The sequence below is a fragment of the Cetorhinus maximus genome, chromosome 3 (assembly GCF_964194155.1).
Source record: "Cetorhinus maximus chromosome 3, sCetMax3.hap1.1, whole genome shotgun sequence".
NCBI classification, from domain to species: domain Eukaryota; kingdom Metazoa; phylum Chordata; class Chondrichthyes; order Lamniformes; family Cetorhinidae; genus Cetorhinus; species Cetorhinus maximus.
The window spans coordinates 3183323-3208765 of record NC_135881.1 but is presented as its reverse complement, the minus strand read 5'-3'; the positions used below and the strand labels follow the sequence as shown (position 1 = coordinate 3208765).

The following is a 25443-nucleotide window of genomic DNA, read 5'->3' as shown; positions in this document are numbered from 1 at the left end:
CGGCCCAACCGTCTTCAGCTGCTTCATCAATGACCTTCCTTCCATCATAAGGTCAGAAGTGGGGATGTTCACTGATGATTGTACAATGTTCAGCACCATTCGCGACTCCTCAGATACTGAAGCAGTCCATGTCCAAATGCAGCAAGAGCTGGACAATATCCAGGCTTGGGCTGACAAGTGGCAATTAACATTCATGCCACACAAGCGCCAGGCAATGACCATCTCTAACAAGACAGAAGCTAACCTTCGCCCCTTGACATTCAATGGCATTACCATCGCTGAATCCCCACTATCAAAATCCTGGGAGTTTCTATCAACCAGAAACTGAACTGGACTAGCCATATAAATACTGTTGTACAAGTCAGGAGTGTGATGGAATACTCCCCACTTGCCTGGAAGAGTGTAGCTCCAACAACACTCAAGGAGCTTGACACCATCCAGGACAAAGCAGCCCACTTGATTGGCAGCACATCCACAAACATTCCCTCCCTCCAACACCAACGCACAGTAGCAGCAGTATGTGCCATCTACAAGGTGCACTGCAAGAATTCATCAAGTCTCCTCAGACAGCACCTTCCAAACCCACGACCACTACCATCTAGAAGGACAAGGACAGCAGACACATGGGAACACCACCACCTGGAAGTTTCCCTCCAAGCCACTCACCATCCTGATTTGGAAATATATCACTGTTCCTTCACTGTCGCTGGGTCAAAATCGGGCACCTACACCTCATGGACTGCAGCGGTTCAAGAAGGCAGCTCACCACCACCTTCTCAAGGGGCAATTAGAGATGGGCAATAAATGCTAGCGCAGTGACACCCATATCCCATGAATGAATTAAAAAAATCATTAGAAATAAGGCACTTGAATTGTACCAGCACATAAGAGTAGTAAAGAGGGTAGTGCTGTGTCTCCGGTGATAATAGTGGCGATGAAGGCCGTGCAGAAGGTGCCTCTTTCCTTTGCCTCCCAAAGGATTCTCAGCCAGTACAGGATGCGTCGATGGCTTTAAAAAACGTTTCGACCTGCAGAATGTGAAGCTGGGGGGGCAGGTGGAGGTGGGGAGGCTGCCTCAGCTGAATTGCTTTCTGCCAGAGGTCAGGGCCTGAAGGAAAATAACCTGTTTTTCAAGGTCCGACTAACCCTCGATGATGCACCTGGCCATCCACACACTCTCTTGCAGAGAGCCATCCAAGTGTTGACATTTTGTTTTCAGCCCCAAATACGACCTGTTATCCAACCAGTGGACCAGGGGGTCATTGCCCCATTCAAAGCTCACTACACCCAACCAAGTTTCAGCCACACCCTTCATCTTCTGGAAGCAGGGCCTTCAACCACGGTCCGTGATTGCTGGAAGCCATTCAGCATCCTCATAGCAGTAAACATAATTATGGACTGGTGGGGATGAAGTTAAGAGCTTCACAACCACAAATGCCTGCTGGGTAAAAAAAGTTTGGCCTGTGGCTGTGAATGATTTCACCGGGTTCCCCAGTGTGAATGCTTAAGTAACCAAGATTGTTAACTTGGCAAAACAAGTTGGAGGACCTGACCACAGAGGAGTTGCTGCAATCTCATCGAGAGGAACTCTCTACAGAAGAATTGGTTGAACTGATGAAATTAAATGGAACTAAACAGGAGCAGGAAGTAAAGGCAGCTCAGTTCACACCCAGGAGGGTGGCAAATCTCCGGAGGCCAGCTGAAAATTTGAAAAAACCATGATGTAAACATGGAAAGAGGCCTTGCCTTTAGTAGACTGACTGACGCTGCTATTGCTCCTTACAGAGAACTTTATAAAATTGAAAAGCAAAAGGCAAAAAGCAGTCAAGAATATCATTCTTTCCGTCCACATCAATGGCGACATGAGCCTCATCATCCACTCCCTCCACTCTCAAGTACTGTACAGTACTGTACCATAATCTGTACTGAGAGACAAACTTTACTGTATGCTCAGAACAATTTTTATTGCCTCTGTGTAACAAATTTTACCTTGTTCTTGTTTTCTTGCATTATCAAACAATCTCTGCAGCAAAATTGCCTTAAACTTATTCAAAAACATAGTTTTTATTGCCTATGCTCCTTTAATAAGGCCAAATTTTGGGATGGCTGGAACCTATCTCATTCATTCCCATTAGAAAATGCGTTTGCTGTTCGCGATTTCACCCTTTTATTTTCAATTCATTCACAGGATGTGGGCTTTGCTGGCTGGGCCAGCATTTATTGCCCATCCCTAGTTGCCCTTGAGAAGCTGCTTTCTTGAACCGCTGCAGTCCATGTGGTGTAGGTACACCCACAGTGCTGTTAGGGAGTTCCAGGATTTTGACTCAGCGACAGTGAAGGAACGGCCGATATATTTCCAAGTCAGGATGGTGAGTGACTTGGAGGGGAACTTCCAGGTGGTGGTGTTCCCATCTATCTGCTGCCCTTGTCCTTCTCGATGGTAGTGGTCGTGGGTTTGGAAGGTGCTGTCTAAGGAGGCTTGCTGAATTCCTGCAGTGCATCTTGTAGATAGTACATACTGCTGCTACTGTGCATCGGTGGTGCAGGGAGTAAATGTTTGTGGTGTCCATCAAGTGGACTGCTTTGTCCTGCTTCTTCAGGGTTGTAGGAGCTACACTCATCCATGCAGGTGGGGAGTATTCTATCGCATTCCTGACTTGTGCTTGTAGATGGTGGACAGGCTTTGGGAAGTCAGGAGGTGAGTTACTCATCACACGATTCCTAGCCTCTGACCTATTCTTGTAGCCACAGTATTTATATGGCTGGTCCAGTTCAGTTTCTGGTCAATGGTAACCCCCAGGATGCTGGTAGTGGGGGAATTCAGTGATGGTAATGCCATTGAACATCAAGGGGCGATGGTTGGATTCTTTCTTGTTGGAGATGGTCATTGCCTGGCACTTGTGTGGCGTGAATGTTATTTGCCACTTGTCAGCCCAAGCCTGGATATTGTCCAGGTCTTGCTGCATTTGGAAATGGACTGCTTCAGTATCTGAGGAGTCGCGAATGGTGCTGAACATTGTGCAATCATCAGCGAACATCCCCACTTCTGACCTTATGATGGAAGGAGGGTCATTGATGAAGCAGCTGAAGATGGTTGGGCCGAGGACACTACCCTGAGGAACTCCTGCAGTGATGTCCTGGAGCTGAGATGACTGACCTCCAACAACTACAACCATCTTCCTTTGAGGTCGGTATGACTCACATTGCTGCCTCACATCCTTTAAAAAGTACCTGGATGATCAATTGGCACGTCATAACATTCAAGGCTATGGGGCAAGTGCTCGTAAATGGGATTAGGCAGGTCGGTCAGGTGTTTCTCACGTGTCGGTGCAGACTCGATGGGCTGAAGGGTCTCTTCTGCACTGTGATTCTGTGACTCCAACCAGTGGACAGTTTTCCTCCTGATTCCCATTGACTCCAGTTTTGCTAGGGCTCCTTGATGCCACACTCGGTCAAATGCGGCCTTGATGTCAAGGGCAGTCACTTTCACCTCACCTCGGGAGTTCAGCTCTTTTGTCCATGTTTGAACTAAGGCTGTAATGAGGTCAGGAGCCGAGTGGCCCTGGCGGAACCCAAACTGGGCATCAGTGAGCGGGTTATTGCTAAGCAAGTGCCGCTTGATATCACTGTTGATGGCCCCTTCCATTACTTTACTGATGATGGAGAATAGACTGATGGGGCGGTAATTGGCTGGGTTGGATTTGTCCTGCTTTTTGTGTACAGGACATACCTGGGCAATTTTCCACATAGTTAGGTAGATGCTAGTGTTGTAGCTGAATTGGAACAGCTTGGCTAGGGCGCAGCAAGTTCTGGAGCACAAATCTTCAGTACTATTGCCGGAATATTGTCAGGGCCCATAGCCTTTGCAGTATCCAGTGCCTTCAGCCGGTCCTTGATATCACGTGGAGTGAATTGAATTGGCTGAAGGCTGGCATCTGTGGTGCTGGGGACAACCAAAGGAGGCCGAGATGGATCATCCACTGGGCACTTCTGGCTAATGACTGTTGCGAATGCTTCAACGTTACCTTTTGCACTTCTGTGCTGGACTCCTCCATTATTGAGGATGGGGATATTTGTGGAGCCTCCTCCTCCAGTGAGTTGTTTAATTATCCACCACCATTCACGACTGGATGTGACAGGACTGCAGAGCTTAGATCTGATCCATTGGTTGTGGGATCGCTTAGCCCTGTCTATCACTTGCTGCTTATGCTGTTTGGCATGCAGGTAGTCCTGTGTTATAGCTTCACCAGGTTGACACCTCATTTTTAGGTATGCCTGGTGCTGCTCCTGGCATGCCCTCCTGCACTCCTCATTGAACCAGGGTTGATCCCCAGGCTTGGTGGTAATGGTAGAGTGGGGGATATGCCCGGCCATGAGGTTATAGATTGTGTTTGAGTACAATTCTGCTGCTGCTGATGGCCCACAGTGCCACATGGATGCCCAGTCTTGAGTTGCTAGATCTGTTCAAAATCTATCCATTTAGCACAGTGGTAGTGCCACACAACACGATGGAGGGTATCCTCAATGTGAAGGTGGGACTTCATCTCCACAATGACTTGCGGTGGTCACTCCTACTGATACTGTCATGGACAGTAGGCAGGTTGGTGAGGATGAGGTCAAGTATATTTTTCCCTCTTGTTGGTTCCCTCACACCTGCCGCAGACCCAGTCTAGCAGCTATGTCCTTTAGGACTCGGCCAGCTCGGTCAGTAGTGGTGCTACCGAGCCACTCTTGGTGATGGACATTGAAATCCCCCACCCAGAGTACAATCTGCACACTTGCCACCCTCAGTGCTTCCTCCAAGTGATGTTCAACATGGAGGAGCACTGATTCATCAGTTGAGGGAGGACATCAGCAGGAGGATTTCTTGCCCATATTTGACCTGATGTCATGACACTTCATGGGGTCCGGAGTCGATGTTGAGGACAACTCCCTCCCGACTGTATTCCACTGTGCTGGTTCCTTCTGCTGGGTCTGTCCTGCTGGTGGGACAGGACGTACCCAGGGATGGTGATGGGACATTATCTGTAAGGTATGATTCCATGAGGATGACTATGTCAGGCGGCTGTTGCTTGAGACAGTCTGTGAGACAGTCACATGTAGGCCCAGTCAGGCCAGGTAAAGATGACAGATTTCCTTCCCTAAAGGACATTAGTGAACCAGATGGGTTTTTACAACAATCAGCAATGGTTTTATGCTCATCATTGGACTTTCAATTCCAGGTTTTTATTGAATTCAAATTCCACCACCTGCCGTGGCGGGTTCCAACCCGGGTCCCCAGGGCATTACCCTGGGTCTCTGGGTCACTAGTCCAGCGACAGTACCACAATGCCATCGCCTCCCCCTTTCCCAGGATTCGTGGGAATGTAACCCCTGTGAATGAGGGGACTTTATAAAACACTGGCTCAGCCTCAACTGGAGTACTGCATCTAGTTCTGGATGCGACACTTTGGCAAGGATGTGAGGCATTAGAGAGGGTGCAGAAAAGATCCACAGAAATGTTTCCAGGGAAGAAGAATTTCAGTTATGAGGATAGGTTTGAGAAGTTGGGACTGTTTTCATTGGAGAAGAGAAGGCTGAGAGGAGATTTGATAGAGGTATTCAAAATCATGAGAGGTCTGGACAGAGTGGATAAGGAGAAATTGTTCCCATTGGTGGAAGGATCGAGAACCAGAGGGCACAGATTTAAGGTGCTTGGCAAAAGAAGCAAAGGCGACATGAGGAAAAACATTTTCATGCTGTGAGTGGTTAGGATCTGGAATGCACTTAAGAGTGTGGTGAGGCAGGGTCAATCGAGGCTTTCAAGAAGGAATTGGATCTTTATCTGAAGGGAAAAAATTGCGGGGTTACAAGAAAAAGGTGGGAGAGTGGGACTAGGTGAATTGCTCTTGGAGAGAGCTAGCATAGGCATGATGGGCTAAATGGTTACAGCACAGAAGGAGGCCATTCTATGGTTACGCATGTTGTTTCATGATAATTGAACAAATCAGTTCTATTGTTGTTTCAACACAGGGTCTTATAAACACTCAAAGTGCCTCACAGAGTCAAAATCTCACATCATGAGCATTGGTAGGGTTTTCAGTTGGGCTAATCTGTGGCCAATGAAGTTTAATGAACACTAGTGGTCAGAATAGGAAGCACATATAATGTGTGTGGGACACGATAACTGAACGCATCATCTAAGTGAGATTTTGTATTAAATACTAAACAGCATACTGGGTTAAATCCCATAGGACCCTTGGTGCAGGAGGGTTTGTGCTGTTGGAAGGGTATATAGGCAGGGGAGGCGATGTAGTGGTATTGTCGCTGGACTAGTAATTCAGAGACCCAGGGTTCGAATCTCGCCATGGCAGATTGTGCAATTTGAATTCAATAAAAAATCTGGAATTTTGAAGTCTAATGAAACCATCAGTGATTGTCGTTAAAGTAATGTCCTTTAGGGAAGGAAATCTGCCGTCCTTGTCTGGCCTACATGTGACTCCAGACCCACAGCAATGTGGTTGGCTCTTAAATGCCCTATGAACAAGGGCAATTAGGGATGGGCAATAAATACTGGCCTAGCCAGCGACACCCATATCCCACGGATGAATAAAAAAAAGTCAGTCAGCTGGAAATATAATGTGATCACTTCTCAGAAGTGCTCCATACCTATTGGAGTCTCATCCAGGAAAGATCTGGCATTCAGGTTTGCTCCATGACCCACCAGCAGTTCCACCATGTGAACCTGTAACAGTCAGAGTTGTTTGTAACTAAAACAGGAGAGTTATTTTGTGGATTCATCCTCCCCACACCTGATCCCCATATCCAGCTCAACCCTCTCAACACAACTGACCACCTTGTCTACCATACACTTTCCCCAACACACCCCCATCCCCTGCTACAGGGCAGCCCCACCCACACCCTCTCCCTCAATACAGGGCAGCCCCACAAACACCCTCTCCCTCGATACAGGGCAGCCCCACCCACACCCTCTCCCTCGGTACAGGGCAGCCCCACCCACACCCTCTCCCTCGATACAGGGCAGCCCCGCCCACACCCTCTCCCTCGATACAAGGCAGCCCCGCCCACACCCTCTCCCTCGATAAAGGGCAGCCCCGCCCACACCCTCTCCCCCGATACAGGGCAGCCCCGCCCACACCCTCTCCCCCGATACAGGGCAGCCCCGCCCACACCCTCTCCCTCGATACAGGGCAGCCCCGCCCACACCCTCTCCCTCGATACAGGGCAGCCCCGCCCACACCCTCTCCCCCGATACAGGGCAGCCCCGCCCACACCCTCTCCCTCGATACAGGGCAGCCCCACCCACACCCTCTCCCCCGATACAGGGCAGCCCCACCCACACCCTCTCCCTCGATACAGGGCAGCCCCGCCCACACCCTCTCCCCCGATACAGGGCAGCCCCGCCCACACCCTCTCCCTCGATACAGGGCAGCCCCACCCACACCCTCTCCCCCGATACAGGGCAGCCCCACCCACACCCTCTCCCCCGATACAGGGCAGCCCCACCCACACCCTCTCCCCCGATACAGGGCAGCCCCACCCACACCCTCCCCCTGATACAGGGCAGCCCTACCCACACCCTCTCCCCCGATACAGGGCAGCCCCACCCACACCCTCTCCCTCGATACAGGGCAGCCCCACCCACACCCTCTCCCTCGATACAGGGCAGCCCCGCCCACACCCTCTCCCTCGATACAGGGCAGCCCCGCCCACACCCTCTCCCTCGATACAGGGCAGCCCCGCCCACACCCTCTCCCTCGATACAGGGCAGCCCCGCCCACACCCTCTTCCTCGATACAGGGCAGCCCCTCCCACACCCTCTTCCCCGATACCGGGCAGCCCCATCCGCACCCTCTCCCTCGATACAAGGCAGACCTGCCCCACACCCTCTTCCCCTGATACAGGCCTCCCCTGCCCCACACCCTGTCTCCAAAGCCAACCACCCCTGCCAATATACAGCACTGTACTGAAGCAATGCCAATCTGTTTGATTACAGTGAAATGCACTGACCTGTCCCCAACATGATGCAGCGTGCAGTGGTTCCCAACCATCAGCATCCTTCAGATCCACTTTAGCTTTGTGCCCCAGCAACAGTTCCGCAGCTTCTGTAAAGCCATTTGCTGCAGCGATATGGAGCTGAAAACAGGACAAAGCAACTTACAACTGGCATCCATCTAAATCCCTCTCGAAAACCTCAAGTGAGGTTCTTGTCACATCCACATCAATCTGGTACTTTATAAAATCTTATGTCTACATTTACAGTGAGAACTCTGTAAATCCCAGCAATTGAACACTTGTTTAAAGGGGACTTTTTGCTGTAATTTACTCAAAGTGCTTTAGGAAAACATTTCATCTGAAAGCTTCACATTTTAACTTTTAATCTGTTTCTTTGGCTGGAATTTAATGTGCAGAGTAAACATTTTTAAAAAATTTTCTTTCACAGTGTGTGAAAGTTCTGTGCTTTCAAAGTTTATATTTTTTGAGGCTGATCCTACCTGAGAACAGAGACTGGAAAGGGAAACCGAAAAGGGAAAGAGAAAAAGGAAACTGAACCCCACCTTCAGTTTCTAAGGGAACTAAAACTGAAACCAAAACTTCTAGCGATTTGAAGCTGGTTGAAAGATATAACAAGACCCAGATCATTCCAAGCTCGGCAATAGCAGTTGATGACTCCAGAGGTTCAGTACAGGCAGGCTGAAGGAGAGCGTCCCGATCCAGAAGCTGAGAATAAGTTGCTGCCGCTGTTTCTGTTACTGGGAGAGAACAATGGTGGAGCTACCTCATTCAGACCGGGTTGAGGAGGTCCTGCAGATATGTGCCCTTTGTAGTGAAGACTGTGCCCATGAAAACAGGCATCTGTGATGAGGAAGATAGGCTTTTGAAGGATTTTCGGACTGAATGCGATGACCTATATCTTGTGTGGACTGCAGGGTCAATTCGTAAGGTGTGTCTTAGTTGAATCTACCATTTAATGTTTAATTTATAGTTTATAATTGACTTCAAGTTAAACATGAATTAAAGGCAATTTATGTTGGTTTTGGGTTTGAGAATATAGGAGATTATCTAAGATAATTTGGTAGGAAGAATAGAGGCATAGACTATTTTCTAAATGGGGAGAGAATTCAGAAATCTGGAGCGCAAAGGGACTTGGGAGTCCTAGTCCAGGATTCTCTTAAGGTTAACTTGCAGGTTGAGTCGGTAGTTAGGAAGGCAAATGCAATGTTGGCATTTATTTCGAGAGGACTAGAATATAAAAGCAGGGATGTGCTGCTGAGGATTTATAAGGCTCTGGTCAGACCACATTTAGAATATTGAGAGCAATTTTGGGCCCCATATCTCAGGAAGGATGTGCTGGCCCTGGAGAGGGTCCAGAGGAGGTTCACGACAACGATCCCAGGAATGAAAGGCATAACATATGAGGAACGTTTGAGGACTCTGGGTCTATACTCAATGGAGTTTAGAAGGATGAGGGGGGATCTGATTGAAACTTACAGAATACTGAAAGGCCTGGATAGAGTGGACGTGGGGAAGATGTTTCCATTAGTAGGAGAGACTAGGACCCGAGGGCACAGCCTCAGAGTAAATGGAAAACCTTTTAGAACAGAGATGAGGAGAAACTTCTTTAGCCAGAGAGTGGTGAATCTATGGAATTCATTGCCACAGAAGGCTGTGGAGGCCAGGTCATTGAATGTATTTAAGAGCGAGATAGATAGGTTCTTGATTGGTAAGGGGATGAAAGGTTACGGGGAGAAGGCGGGAGAATGGGGTTGAGAAACTTATCAGCCATGATTGAATGACGGAGCAGACTCGATGGGCCGAATGGCCTAATTTCTGCTCCTACGTCTTATGGTCTTATAATGTTGGCTTTAAGTCTCAAAGTATAAATTCTTCCAATTTAAACTGTGGAATCATGGGCTTCATTCTTTCAGTAAATAACTGGGGTTTTGGATTTCTTTATTTCAAAAAGTTGTTATTGATTTCAACGGAGATTGTAACAATGGGATGTGAGCGTTGTTGGCAAGGCCAATATTTATTGCCCATCCCTAGTTGCCCTTGAGTAGGTGCTGTTGAGCTGCTTTCTTGAACCTCCGCAGGAGGCTGAAATGGATCATTCACTTGGCCCTTCTGGCTGAGACAGGGCGGGCGAGTGAACGAGAGGGTGGGCGAGGGAGCAAGAGGGCGGGCGAGGGGGCGAGAGGGCAGGCGAGGGGGCGAGAGGGCGAGAGGGCGGGCGGGCGAGCGAGCGAGGGGGGGGTGGGCGAGCGAACGAGGTGGGGGGCGGGCGAGCGAACGAGGGGGGGGCGGGCGAGCGAGCGAACGAACGAACGAGGGGGCGGGCGAGCGAACGAGGGGGGGGGCGGGCGAGCGAACGGGGGGGGGGGGGCGGGCGAGCGAACGAGGGGGCGGGCGAGCGAACGAGGGGGCGGGCGAGCGAACGAGGGGGCGGGCGAGCGAACGAGGGGGCGGGCGAGCGAACGAACGAGGGGGCGGGCGGGCGAGCGAACGAGGGGGCGGGCGGGCGAGCGAACGAGGGGGCGGGCGGGCGAACGAGGGGGCGGGCGGGCGAACGAGGGGGCGGGCGGGCGAACGAGGGGGCGGGCGGGCGAACGAGGGGGCGGGCGGGCGAACGAGGGGGCGGGCGGGCGAACGAGGGGGCGGGCGGGCGAACGAGGGGGCGGGCGGGCGAGCGAACGAGGGGGCGGGCGGGCGAGCGAACGAGGGGGCGGGCGGGCGAACGAGGGGGCGGGCGAGCGAGCGAACGAGGGGGCGGGCGGGCGAGCGAACGAGGGGGCGGGCGGGCGAGCGAACGAGGGGGCGGGCGGGCGAGCGAACGAGGGGGCGGGCGGGCGAGCGAACGAGGGGGCGGGCGGGCGAGCGAACGAGGGGGCGGGCGGGCGAGCGAACGAGGGGGCGGGCGGGCGAGCGAACGAGGGGGCGGGCGAGCGAACGAGGGGGCGGGCGAGCGAACGAGGGGGCGGGCGAGCGAACGAGGGGGCGGGCGGGCGAACGAGGGGGCGGGCGGGCGAACGAGGGGGCGGGCGGGCGAACGAGAGGGCGGGCGGGCGAACGAGGGGGCGGGCGGGCGAACGAGGGGGCGGGCGGGCGAACGAGGGGGCGGGCGGGCGAGCGAACGAGGGGGCGGGCGGGCGAGCGAACGAGGGGGCGGGCGGGCGAGCGAACGAGGGGGCGGGCGGGCGAGCGAACGAGGGGGCGGGCGGGCGAGCGAACGAGGGGGCGGGCGGGCGAGCGAACGAGGGGGCGGGCGGGCGAGCGAACGAGGGGGCGGGCGGGCGAGCGAACGAGGGGGCGGGCGAGCGAACGAGGGGGCGGGCGAGCGAACGAGGGGGCGGGCGAGCGAACGAGGGGGCGGGCGAGCGAACGAGGGGGCGGGCGAGCGAACGAGGGGGCGAGGGGCAGGCAGGGAGGCTGGGTGAGACAGACAGACAGAGAGGCAGACAGAGAGACAGACAGAGAGGCAGGCAGAGAGGCAGGCAGAGAGGCAGGCAGAGAGCGAGACAGAGAGCGAGACAGAGAGCGAGACAGAGAGCGAGACAGAGAGCGAGACAGAGAGCGAGACAGAGAGCGAGACAGAGAGCGAGACAGAGAGCGAGACAGAGAGCGAGACAGAGAGTGAGACAGAGAGCGAGAGAGGGGAAGGCGGAGGGTGGCGGAGGGAGGGAGAAGGAGGGCCAGCAGGGGAGACAGCAAGAGAGGGAGACAGCGAGAGTGAGCGAGAGACAGAGAGAGTGGCCCAAGTGGTCAAATTTACAGAGGATTTTCCTCAGGCGCTTGTCTGTGAGACGTTCTCCCGCTTTTCTTAGTGCTCCTCTCTACATCTCCTTCCTGTCCAGTGGACAACCACTGTTGGGAAGTTCATTGCTTAGGAAGTGCCAGTTAGGAACCCACCTTGTACCATTCCACCCAGAGTAAATTGCTATGTTGTCCAGAATATTGGAGAGGCTTTACTGGAACTTGCTTACTGACCACCTACACCCCCTCCATCTTCCACAAATCCCATCTTGTCCTGTTCATCCATCACATTTCTTTTAATCATTCACGGGATGTGGGCACCACTGGCCAGGCCAGCATTTATTATCCATCCTTAGTTGCCAGACCAGGCAAGGAGGGCAGACGGGTTTTTACAACAATCGACAATGGCTTCCTGGTCATCATTAGACTTTTAATTCTAGGTTGCTGTGGTGGGGCTCGAGCCTGGGTCCCCACAGAGCATTACGCTGGGTCTCTGGACAATACCACTACGCCATTGCCTCCCCCACCTGCCTTCGCTGATCTGCATGGGCCAACAGTTTAACAGTTAAACTCCAGTTTAAAATTCTTGCCCCTTTGTTTAACTCGCTCCCTGGCTTCACTCCACCTGCTCCCAATCTGTTCCTTAACCTCTCTGTTCCACTGCAGTGTGTGAGAATGGGCAGACAACTCCCTTCGTCCCACCTTTGTGGACCATGTTTCCAGCTGCTGAGCCCTCACATTCCCGAATTCCTTCCCAGACACTCCCAACAAAAACGTTCTTTAACACCTACTCTTTGACCAAGCTTTTGCTAACCAGTCCTTATATCTCCTGATGTGGCTCAGGGCACATTTTTTTTTGCTTGATAATGTTCACATGAAACACCTCGGGATGTTTTTCCTGTGTTAAAGCCACAACCTAGATCCAGTCCTTCCGAACACCTCAACTGCCCCTCCTCACCTTCCCCTCTAATTTGTTCATTTTCTTTTCTCGCCCCTCACTCCTCCTCCACACGAAATGCTGAGAGGTATTTTTATATCACAATCACAGAATCGGTATTCCACAGAAGGAGGCCATTCAGCCCGTCGTGTCTGCACTGGCTCTCCGAACGAGCAATTTACCTAGTGCCATTTTCGTGCCTCCTCCCCATAATCCTGCATACTCTTTCTTTTCAAATAACAATATTCAAAATATACAAATATTTGTATGTTCAAAATAAACAAATGCAAAATGGCGTTGTACAATTTTGACTGGAAAATAACCGTGATTGTCAAATTCCCCCTTTTCCCTGGGTCACGTCCCTGCCTGAAGATTGCAGGTCTCAGGTGGTGCAACAGTTCAGCCCTCCTGGGCTGTGGAACAGAGAATTTTCCAGTGTACAGCTCTTCACCGCTACCCAGCAACACCAGGTGGGACATGTGTTAGACAATAATGACAGGACAGAGTTTAGCTGTGAGTGCTCTAGCACAGACTGCCTAAAAATACCAACATAGAGAGGGTGCTGCAGAAATAGCAACCATGCTACTGGACGAGTAATCTAGAGAACAAGAGTTCAAATCCCACCACAGCATTTGGAGAATCGGAGTTAAATTTAGATGGGTAACACAAGAACATAAGAAATAGCAGCAGGAGTAGGCCATCCGGCACATTGAGCCTGCTCCGCCAGGCAATATGATCATGGCTGATCTGACTGTGGCCTTCACTCCACTTTTCTGCCTGTCCCCATATCCCTTGAGACACCAAAAATCTGTCTATCCCAGCCTTAAACGTATTCAACAATGGAGCACCCACAACGCTCTGGGGTAGAGGATTCCAAAGATTCACAACCCTGAGAGTGAAGACTTCCCCTCATCTCAGTCCTAAATGATCGACCCCCTTATCATGAGACGGTGTCCCTGTGTTTTAGATTCACTGACCAGCGGAAACAATCTCAGCACCCGCCCTATCAAACCCCCTCAGAATTTTGCCGGTTTCAATAAGATTGCCTCTCACTCTTCTAAACTCCAGGGAATATAGGCACAGTTGGCTCAGCCTCTCATCACAGGACAACCCCCTCATCCCAGGGACCAAACTGAAATTTAAAAAAATCTGGTCTCAGTAGAAGTGACCATAGAGCTGTCAGTTTGTCTTAAAATGCAACTGGTTTCACTAATATCCTATAGGGAGGGAAATCTGCCATCCTAGTCCTCTCTGACCTGTAATTCCAGTGCCATAGCAAGGTTTCTTAGCTGCTCTCAGAAATGGCTGAGCAAAACAATCAATCAGTTGTATCAAAGCCGGTACAAAGAATGAAACTAGCTGCCTACCCTACGGTACTATGGGAGCACCTCCACCAGCAGTTTAAGAAGGCACACCACAAGGGGCCAACTTGGGGCGGACAATATCTTGCCAGTGATGCTCAGGAATGAGGGGCGGCGTTGCCGAGGTACTGGAGGAGCTGCAGCTCTCCTACCCTGGGGAGAACCAGCACTTTTGGGGGATGAGGCAATAATGTAGATGGTGCAGAGACGAGTGGCAGGAGCCCCAGGGGTGTTTATGTGCCCATTCCGCAGGGAGAATAGAGGTAAGCGTACCAGACAAGTGCCCACGTCATTTTGGCTATTCATGTCCGCGTCGGTCTCCAGCAGCCGCCTTATGTCTTTAATCATCCACCTCTCCGTGGCCATTCGTGCTTCGTCAATTTTTTCCTGAGTGATATCTGCTAGGAACCAAAATCAAGTCACTTTACAAAATGGTGAAGCTGCCCCAAGGAATCCCAAGGGATTGGGGTGACTGAATCTTGCTGAGTTACCCCGGGTTAAATACCTGATCTGTGCAGAGATATCCCTGGTTTAGCACTGGTGTGGGGCTCAAACCCATGAGCTTGAGAGTCAGAGACAAAAGTACTACCGCTGAGTCACAGTGAGCCTTAGTGATTATATTCATGCACAGAGATCACTCTGTAAATGTGCAGTACTGTGTACAGTTTTGGTCTCCTTGCTTAAGGAGGATTATACTTGTATTGGAAGCAGTTCAGAGTAGGTTCACTGGGCTGATTTCTGGGTTGAAGGGGCTGGCTTATGAGGAACGGTTGAGCCTATACCCAATGGAGTTTAGAAGAACGAGAGGTGGTCTTATTGAAACATAAAGTGGGGGAGGGAATAAATACAATAACTATCACTAGAAAAAAAGTACTAGGGAAACTAATGGGGCTAAAGGCCGATAAGTGCCCTGGACCTGATGGGTTGCATCCTAGGGTATAAAAGGAAGTAGCTACAGAGATAGTGGACGCACTGGTAGTAATCTTCCAGGAATCCTTAGATTCTGGAAAAGTCCCAGAGAATTGGGAAACTGCCAGTGTAACACCCTCAAAAGGGAGGGAGACAAAACAGGTAACTATAGACCAGTTACCTTAACATCTGTTATTTGGACAATGTTAGAGTCTATTATAAAGGATGTAATAACAGAGCATTTAGAAATGAATAATATAATCAAGCAGAGTCAGCATGGCTTCATGAAGGGGAAATCATGCCTGACAAATTTATTAGAATTCTTTGAGGAGGTAATAAGTAGGATAGATAAAGGGGAAGCAGTAGATGTAATATATTTGGATTTCCAAAAGGTGTTCAATAAGGTACCACGCATAAAGCTACTTAATAAGATAAGAGCCCATGGTGTTGGGGGTAGTATATTAGCATGGATAGAAGATTGGCTAACTAATAGAGGCAGAGAGTTGGGATATGGGGGGAATTTTCAGGATGGCAACCTGTAACTAGTGGAGTGACACAAGGATCAGGCCTGGGGCCTCAATTATTTACAATATATATTAATGACTTAGATGAGTAAAGTGAATGTACTATCGCCAGATTTGTGGATGGCACATAAATTGACGGGAAGGCAAGTGGTGAGGATGACACAAGGAGTCTACAGAGGGATATAGACAGGTTAAGTGAGTGGACAAAAACTTGGCAGATGGAATATAAATGTGGGAAAATGTGAGGTTATGCACTTTGGCAGGAAGAATAGAGGAGCTGAATATTATTTAAATGGAGAAAGACTGCAGAAGGCTGCAGCACAGAGGGATTTGAGGGTCCTTGTGCATGAATCTCACAAAGCTAGCATATAAGTTCAGCAGGTAATAGGGAAGGCAAATGGAATGTTGGCCTTTATTTCAAAGGGAATGGAGTATAAAATAGGGAAGTCTTGCTAAAACTATACAAGGCACTAGTTAGGCTATAATACTGTCTAAGCTTCTCTTGACTGCCTCCAATGCCAGTATAAGATATACTGGCATTGGAGGCAGTCCAGAGAAGGTTCACTAGGTTGATCCCAGGTATGGAGAGATTTTCTTATGAGGAGAGGTTGAGTAGGTTGGGCTTGTACACATTGGAGTTTAGAAGAATGAGAGGCTACCTTATTGAAACATAAGGTTCTTAGGGGGCTTGACAGGGTAGATGCTGAGAAGTTGTTTCCCCTTGTGGGAGATTCTAGGACCAGAGGGCATAATCTCAGAGTAAGGGGTCACCCAGTTAAGACAGAGATGAGGTGGAATTTCTTCTCTCAGAGGGTAGTCAATCTGTGGAATTCTTTATGACAAAGGGCTGTAGAGGCTGGGTTGTTAAGTATATTCAAGGCTGAGATAAACAGATTTTTAATCAGTAAGGGAATCAAAGGTTATGGGAAAAAGGCAGGAAAGTGAAATTGAGGATTATCAGATCAACCATGATCTCATTGAATGGCGAAGCAGACTCAATGGCTTACTTCTGCTCCTACGTCTTATGGTCTATACAAGATCCTTGATAGGGCAGGAGGATGTTTCCTCTTGTGGGGGAGACTTGATCAAGGGGTAGAATTTAAGAATCCCTTTTAAGATGGAGGTGAGGAGAAAATTTTCCTCTCAGGGTTGTTAGCCTATGGAATTCTCTTCCCCAGAGAGCAGTGGAGGCTGGGTCATTGAATATATTCAAGGCTGAGTTAGATTTCTGTTCAACAAGGGAGTCAAAGATTATTGGGGATGGGCAGGAAAGTCGAGCTAAGGCCACAGTCAGATCAGCCAGGATCTTTCTGAATGGCGGAGCAGGCTTGAGGGGCTGAATGGCCTACTCCTGCTCCTATTTTTTTAAGATCTTTTGACTCAAGTGCAGCCCTGTGTAATCATACCCCAGCAAGTGGCAGCTTCACCCATCCCAAAATAACTATGTGCACCTTGTTGGGCCATTGCGCTCTCGATGTAGTCCAAGGTGACATCATCCTCACACAAGTCATAAGGCATGTTCCCGTCAGCATTGACAGCCATGAGATTAGCACCACTGTAAAGGGAAGAGATCACCATGAGACATTGACCAGAGTCACACAGGTAACACCCCATTCCACTGTACAGTGGACAGCAAGCAACAACTTCAACCGTCACCCAAATCACTCATTACGTTAGGAATCAGAAAGCAAACGGAGAGGTTTTACAAATGGCCTCAGGTCCTTCTCGGCTGAGGCAAGTGGGAGGAAAATCAAGATATCTTTCGTGGTCCAGTGCCAACTACTGCAATATCAGGGGATGGGAGAGGGGGTTGGTGATGTGGTGGCAATGTCGCTTGAGTAGTGATCCAGAGGCCCAGGTTAACGCTCTGGGGAGACGGGTTCAAATCCCACCACGGCAGCTGATACAGTTAATAAATCTCGACTATAAAGCTAGTCTCAGTAACGGTGACCATGAAACCATTGTCGATTATTGTAAAAACCCATCTGGTTCACTAATGCCCTTTAGGGAAGGAAATCTGGTGTCCTGACCTGGTCTGGTCTGCATGTGACTCCAGACCCACAGCAATATGGCTGACTCTTAACTGCCCTCTGAAAATTGCCTGGAAAGCAATTCAGTTCAAGGGGCAATTAGGGATGGGCAATAAATGCTGGTCTTGCCAGTGGCACCCAGATCCCGTGAAAGAACAAGGAAAATGGAGGTGTTGGGTTAAGGAGAGGACAGGGCTCAGCTGTGACGGTGAAATGTTTCCTTGCTCACGCGTGGCATCTGGCATCACACAAGGAGAATGGCCACTTGGTGAGGCACTGAGAGAACAGAGAAGGCAAGGCCCATGGAGCAAATGATAGCACCTATAGCAGCAAACAAAACGAAACAGCAATGCGGGCAAGGCAAGGTGCTGAATTACACTGCCCCCACCCCCGAAACCCAGACATTCTTTGGCTGCTGCAGCTCGATAGTGGAAGCAGGGAGACTCAGTACGTAACTGCTGAATCAGTTGTTGCACGAGGTGCAAGTGTCCACAGGTGGCGGCTGCATGTAGTGGAGTCCACAGCTCACTGTCACACGCATTCACATTGGCTTTCGCTTCAAGCAGCAACTTCACAATGTCTTCATAGTCATCGATACAGCACTGTAAAACAAGGCAGGAGATGGTAAGGGCTTAGCAAAAGCTAATTAATGAGAGGGGTCAAAGTGCTGCAATTTAAAGCCCGCTCGATCAGCAGCAACTCTCCTCAACAGTACTAATCTTGTGTTAAAATCTTGGGGGGAAAACCCTCCCCCACCAGGTCCTGTTTACTCAACTCTCAAATGGCCAACGTTCGGGGGGGGAGGGGGTATGAGGAAAACGCCTCAAAGACTGTCTGGAGCTCTCCTCGAGACGCTGCAGCATTGACATTAATGACTGGGAGGAGCTTGATACCCATCATTCAAAATGGCGACAGTTGTCCATCAAACGCTTTGAATCCCAATGATAAGGCAGAGCAGCAGCAGAGAAGGAAAGAAAAGGAATTAAATCCTGCACTCCAGGTCACACTACCTCGTGGGGCACCCTGCCCCATGTGCCAAAAGACCTGCGGCTCGAGAATTGGCTGTTCAGAGCCATGAAGACCCATGGCAGAAACTCATGACCCTGGGTAGGTATCACCCTTGAATTGAGGGGCAGTTGATGACCCTTGAAAAGGAAATGTTTATAGGATAGGAAAAAACAGGGGAAAGAAGTTATTTGAATAGCTCTTACAAAGAGCTGGCACAGGCTCATAGAAACTAGGAGCAGGAGTAGGCCATTCGGCCCTTCGCTCCTGCTCCACCATTCACTATGATCATGGCTAATCATCCAACTCAATAGCCCGCTCCCACTTTCTCCCCATATCCTTTGATCCCTTTCGCCCCAAGAGCTATATCTAACTCCTTGAAAACATACAATGTTTTGGCCTCAACTACTTTCTGTGGTAACCAATTCCACAGGCTCACCATTCTCTGGGTGAAGAAATTTCTCCTCATCTCAGTTCTAAATGGTCTACCCCGTATCCTCAGACTGTGACCCCTGGTTCTGGACTCCCCCACCATCGGGAACATCCTTCCTGCATCTACCCTGCCTAGTCCTGTTAGAGTTTTATAGGTTTCTATGAGATCCCCCCTCATTCTTCTGAACTCCAGTGAATATAATCCTAACCGACTCAATCTCTCCTCATATATCAGTCCCGCCATCCCAGGAATCAGTCTGGTAAACCTTCGCTGCACTCCCTCTATAGCAAGAACATCCTTCCTCAGATAAGGAGACCAAAACTGCACACAATATTCCAGGTGTGGTCTCACCAAGGCCCTGTATAATTGCAGCAAGACATCCCTGCTCCTGTACTCGAGTCCTCTGGCTATGAAGGCCAACATACCATTTGCCTTCTTTACCACCTGCTGCACCTGCATGCTTACCTTCAGTGACTGGTGTACGAGGACACCCAGGTCTCGTTGCACATTCCCTCTCTCAACTTATAGCCATTCAGATAATAATTTGCCTTCCTGTTTTTGCTAGCAAAGTGGATAACCTCACATTTATACTGCATCTGCCATGCATTTGCCCTCTCACTCAGCTTGTCTAAACCACACTGAAGCATCTCTGCATCCTCCTCACAGCTCACCCTCAGGATACAGGCTCTCCAACACCGCAGAATCCTCTGGCAGCAGTAGACTCATAGACTAATCACACACGAACATGAGACACTGGCATACATAGCTGCACACTCCCTGGTCATACATACCATCTAAATGTCTCACTCACCTGATGCAGTGCAGTCAAACCATCCTCATTATACAAGTCTGGGGCTATTCCGCTCGCCAACAATTGCCGAACTGTAAGGAAAGAGAATTCGCTCATCACTAACAGAGGTGGACAAACTCTTGATTGGACTCCAAAACTGTGCAACAATGTGAGCAATGTTAGGGATAGGTAAGACTCAAGACATCCCCTACCGAGCATCAAGTACTCCCAGGACAGGTACAGCACGGGGTTAGATACAGAGGAAAGCTCCCTCTACACTGTCCCCATCAAACACTCCCAGGACAGGTACAGCACGGGGTTAGATACAGAGTAAAGCTCCCTCTACACTGTCCCCATCAAACACTCCCAGGACAGGTACAGCACGGGGTTAGATACAGAGTAAATCTCCCTCTACACTGTCCCCATCAAACACTCCCAGGACAGGTACAGCACGGGATAGATACAGAGTAAATCTCCCTCTACACTGTCCCCATCAAACACTCCCAGGACAGGTACAGCACGGGGTTAGATACAGAGTAAAGCTCCCTCTACACTGTCCCCATCAAACACTCCCAGGGCAGGTACAGCACGGGGTTAGATACAGAGTAAAGCTCCCTCTACACTGTCCCCATCAAACACTCCCAGGGCAGGTACAGCATGGGGTTAGATACAGAGTAAAGCTCCCTCTACACTGTCCCCATCAAACACTCCCAGGACAGGTACAGCACGGGGTTAGATACAGAGTAAATCTCCCTCTACACTGTCCCCATCAAACACTCCCAGGACAGGTACAGCACGGGGTCAGATACAGAGTAAATCTCCCTCTACACTGTCCCCATCAAACACTCCCAGGACAGGTACAGCACGAGGTTCGATACAGAGTAAAGCTCCCTCTACACTGTCCCCATCAAACACTCCCAGGACAGGTACAGCACGGGGTTAGATACAGAGTAAAGCTCCCTCTACACTGTCCCCATCAAACACTCCCAGGGCAGGTACAGCACGGGGTTAGATACAGAGTAAAGCTCCCTCTACACTGTCCCCATCAAACACTCCCAGGGCAGGTACAGCATGGGGTTAGATACAGAGTAAAGCTCCCTCTACACTGTCCCCATCAAACACTCCCAGGACAGGTACAGCACGGGGTTAGATACAGAGTAAATCTCCCTCTACACTGTCCCCATCAAACACTCCCAGGACAGGTACAGCACGGGGTCAGATACAGAGTAAATCTCCCTCTACACTGTCCCCATCAAACACTCCCAGGACAGGTACAGCACGAGGTTCGATACAGAGTAAAGCTCCCTCTACACTGTCCCCATCAAACACTCCCAGGACAGGTACAGCACGGGGTTAGATACAGAGTAAATCTCCCTCTACACTGTCCCATCAAACACAGGATAGTTACGGTGTAGGAGGAGGACATTCGACCCATCGTGTCTGCACCGGCTCTCTGAGCATCTTATCTTCATGCCAATCTCCTTTTTCCCCATAACCCTGCACATTGTTTCTATTTAGATAATCATCTAATGCCCTCTAGAATGCCTCGATTGAACCTGCCTCCACCACACTTCCAGGCAGTGAATTCCAGACCCAAACCACTCGCTGTGTGAAAAAGTTTATTCTCAACCCGCATTTGCTTCTTTTGTACTTTAAAACTGTGCCCTCTCGTTCTCGATCTGTTTACGAGCGGGAATAGTTTCTCTCTATCTACTCTGTCCAGACCGCTCATTATTTTGAAAACTTCTATCAAGTCTCCTCTTAGCCTTCTACTCTCCAAGGAAAACAGTCCCAACCTCTCCAATCTTTCCTCATAACTGAAGTTTCTCATCCCTGGAAACATTCTCGTAAACCTCTTCTGCACTCTCTCCAATGTGTTCACATCCTTCCTATAGTGCGGTGCCCAGAAACTGTACACAATACTCCAGCTGAGGTCCAACCAGTGTCTTATATAAGTTCATCATAACCTCCCTTGTACTCTATGCCCCTATTAATGAAGCCTAGAATACTGTATGCTTTAGAAACCACTCTCTCTGCCTGTCCTGCCACCTTTAATGACTTGTGTACATATACATCCAGGTCTCTCTGTTCCTCCACACCCTTTAGAATAGTATCCTTTATTTTATACTGTCTCTCCATGTCCTTTGTACCAAAGTGTATCGCCTCACATTTCTCCGCACTGAACTTTTCATCTGCCCCCTATCTGCCCACTCCACCAATGTGCCAATATCTTTTTGAAGTTCTACACTGTCCTCCTCATGGTTTACAATTCTCCCAAGTTTTGTGGCGTCCGCGAACTTTGAAATTGTCCCCTGCACACCAAGATCTAGATCATTTATATATGTCAGGGACAGCAAAGGTCCCAATACTGACCCCTGGGGAACTCCATTACAAACCTTCTTCCAGCCCAAAAAATACCCATTAACCATTACCCCTCTGTTTCCTATCCCTCAGCCAATTTTGTATTCATGTTGCTCCTGTCCCTTTTATTCCATGACCTATAACTTTCCTCACGTCTGTTGTGTGGCACTGTACTGAACACCTTTTGGAAGTCCACACACACCACATCAACGGCCTTGCCCTCATCAACCATCTCTGTTACTTCTTCAAAAAACTCCAGCAAATTAGTTAGACATGATTTTCCTTTAACAAATCCATGCTGACTCTTCCCAATCAATCCAAATTTCTCTATGTGACTATTAATTCTATCCTGAATAATTGTTTTTAGGAGCTTCCACACCACCGAAGTTAAACTGACTGGCTTGTAATTGCAGACCATGTCATGTATCCACACCACATGGACTGCAGCAGCTCAAGAAGGCAGCTCACCACCACCTTCTCAAGGGCAACTAGGGATGGGCAATAAATGCTGGCCCAGCCAGCGAAGCCCACATCCCGTGAATGAATATTATAAAAAAGGGCATATCTTTACAACCTTTTTGGACAAGGGCGTAATGTTTGCAATTCTCCAGTCCTCCGGCACCTCCCCCAAATCCAAGGAACATTGAAAGATTATTGCCAGTGTCTCTGCAATTTCCACTCTCATTTCCTTCAATATTCTTGGATGCATCTCATCCGGTCCCGGTGCCTTATCAACTTTAAGTACCGACAGCTTATCCAATACCTCCTCCTTATCAATTTTAAACCCTTCTAGTGACTGAGTGTCCTCCTCTGTCACCATAGCCTGGGCAGCATCTGCCCCGTAAGTAAAGACAGATGCAAAGTATTCATTTAACACCTCAGCCTTGCCTCTTGCCTCTATGTGTAAATCCCCTTTTTGGTCCCTAATAGGCCCTATTCCTCCTTTTACCACCCTTTTACTATTGATGTGCTTATAGAATACTTTGCAATTTCCTTTTATGCGAGCTGCCAGTCGTTTTTAAAATTCCCTCTTTGCTTCTCATATTTGCTTTCTCACATCCCTTCTGAACCTTCTGTATTCAGCTTGGTTCTCAGTTGTATTTGCTTACCTGACACCTGTTGTAAGCGCACTTTTTCTTCTTTAACTTCATTTCTATCTCCTTTGTCACCCAGAGAGCTCTGGATTAGTTTGCCCTGCCCTTCTCTTTTGAGGGAACATACTTGACAGTGCCCAAACCATCTCCTCTTTGAAGGTAGCCCATTGTTCAGCTCCTGTTTTTCCCACCAGCCTTTGGTTCCAGTCTATGCGGCCCAGCTCTGTTCTCGTCCCATTGAAGTCCGCTCTCCGCCAGTTGATTATTCTTACCCTGGATTGGCCAATGTCATTTTCCACCTTCATCCTAAACCTAATGATACAATGATCACTGTGCCCTAAATGTTCCCCTACTGTCACTTGATCGATTTAGCCCACCTCATTCCCAAGAACTAGGTCTAGCAGTGCCTCCTTTCTTGTTGGACTGGACACATACTGCTGTAGGCAATTCTCCGGAACACAATCTAGGAACACTAGTCCCTCACTGGCCCTTACACTACCACTATCCCAGTCTACATAAGGGTAATTAAAGTCCCCCATTATAACTACTCTACGATGTTTACAACTTTCTGCAATATCCTTCCCACTAGCTGGTGGCCTATACATTACACCGAACAATGTAATTGCACCCTTCTTATTCCTTAGCTCTTGCCAAATTGATTCTGTCCTTGAATCCTCTGACGCATCCTCTTTCTCCAGCACTGTAATGCTCACCTTAATTAAAAAAGCTATCCCTCCTCCTTTTTGCCCTTTCCTACCTTTTCTGAACACTTGAATATTTCACATCCAGATCTGCCCTTCCTTAAGCCAGGTCTCCATTATCGCCACAACATTATAATCCCACGTGGAGTGAAAAACGGAGTGACACAAACGCGGGCGCATAGCGAGACGCTAGCAAAGGCGCGTGTGGAGAGAAGCGCCCTCAAACGTGCGGGTAGGGAGAGACACCCACACGCGTGCGCGGAGCAAGACAACCACACACACACACACACACATACACCGACACACGCGTGCGGGGAGCCAGGGGCCGACAAGTGAAACGGCCGCACGCACGTGCAGAGGGGAGGTGATGGCGTTGTGGTATTGTTGCTGGACTAATAATCCAGAGGCCCAGGGTAATGGGGACCTGGGTTGGAATCCTGCCAGGTCAGATGGTGGAATTTGACTTCAATAAAAACCTGGAAATAAAGTCTGATGATGACCATGAAACCATTGTCGATTGTTGTAAAAACCCATCTGGTCCTTTAGGGAAGGAAATCTGCCGTCCTTACCTGGTCTGGCCTACATGTGACTCCAGACCCACAGCAATGTGGTTGACTCTTAAATGCAACTAGGGCAATGAAGGATGCTGAATACATGCTGGCCTAGCCAGTGACACCCACACCCTTTGAACGAATAAAAAAAACGTGCGTGAGCGCAGAGTGCGACACCCGCACAAAGTGCGCCCTGCGTGAGACACCCACACACAGCGCACGCAGAGCGACACATCCACGCACAAAGCGCATGAGCGCCAAGCAAGGCACCCGCACACACAGGGAGCGAGACACCCGCACACACAGGGAGCGAGACACCCGCACACACAGGGAGCGAGACACCCGCACACACAGGGAGCGAGACACCCACACACACAGGGAGCGAGACACCCGCCCACACAGGGAACGAGACACCCGCCCACACAGGGAACGAGACACCCGCCCACACAGGGAGCGAGACACCCGCACACACAGGGAGCGAGACACCCGCACACACAGGGAGCGAGACACCCGCACACACAGGGAGCGAGACACTCACACACACACACACACAGGGAGCGAGACACCCTCACACACACACCCACACACACACGGAGTGAGACACCCACACACACCCACACACGGAGTGAGACACCCACACACACACTCACACACACCCCCACACACATTCCCACACATGGAGTGAGACACACACACACACACACACACACACACACACACACACACACACACACACACACACACGGAGTGAGACACCCACACACACACACACGGAGTGAGACACCCGCACACACACACACGGAGTGAGACACCCACACACACACACACGGAGTGAGACACCCGCCCACACACACACACACACACACAGGGAGTGAGACACCCACACACACACCCACACACACGGAGTGAGACACCCACACACACAGGGAGTGAGACACCCACACACACACACACACACACACACACACACGGAGTGAGACACCCACACACACACAC

General features: G+C 49.9%; 1 protein-coding gene across 5 annotated transcripts in view; it reads right to left on the bottom strand.

The window, feature by feature from the left end:
• ppp1r16a (protein phosphatase 1, regulatory subunit 16A) overlaps positions 1-25443 on the bottom strand; it is a 160308-nt gene that overhangs the window by 14223 nt on the left and 120642 nt on the right. For 4 of the 5 annotated variants that reach the window (XM_078536056.1, XM_078536064.1, XM_078536070.1 and 1 more), the window contains exons 3-8: positions 19762-19832; positions 17969-18114; positions 16934-17037; positions 14323-14450; positions 8011-8136; positions 6649-6724 (exon numbers count right to left, since the gene is read on the bottom strand). In XM_078536056.1, the coding sequence (XP_078392182.1) occupies positions 6649-6724; positions 8011-8136; positions 14323-14450; positions 16934-17037; positions 17969-18114; positions 19762-19832 (651 nt within the window). The remainder of the gene's footprint in view (positions 1-6648; positions 6725-8010; positions 8137-14322; positions 14451-16933; positions 17038-17968; positions 18115-19761; positions 19833-25443) is intronic. The other variant, XM_078536071.1, reaches the window with a different exon arrangement.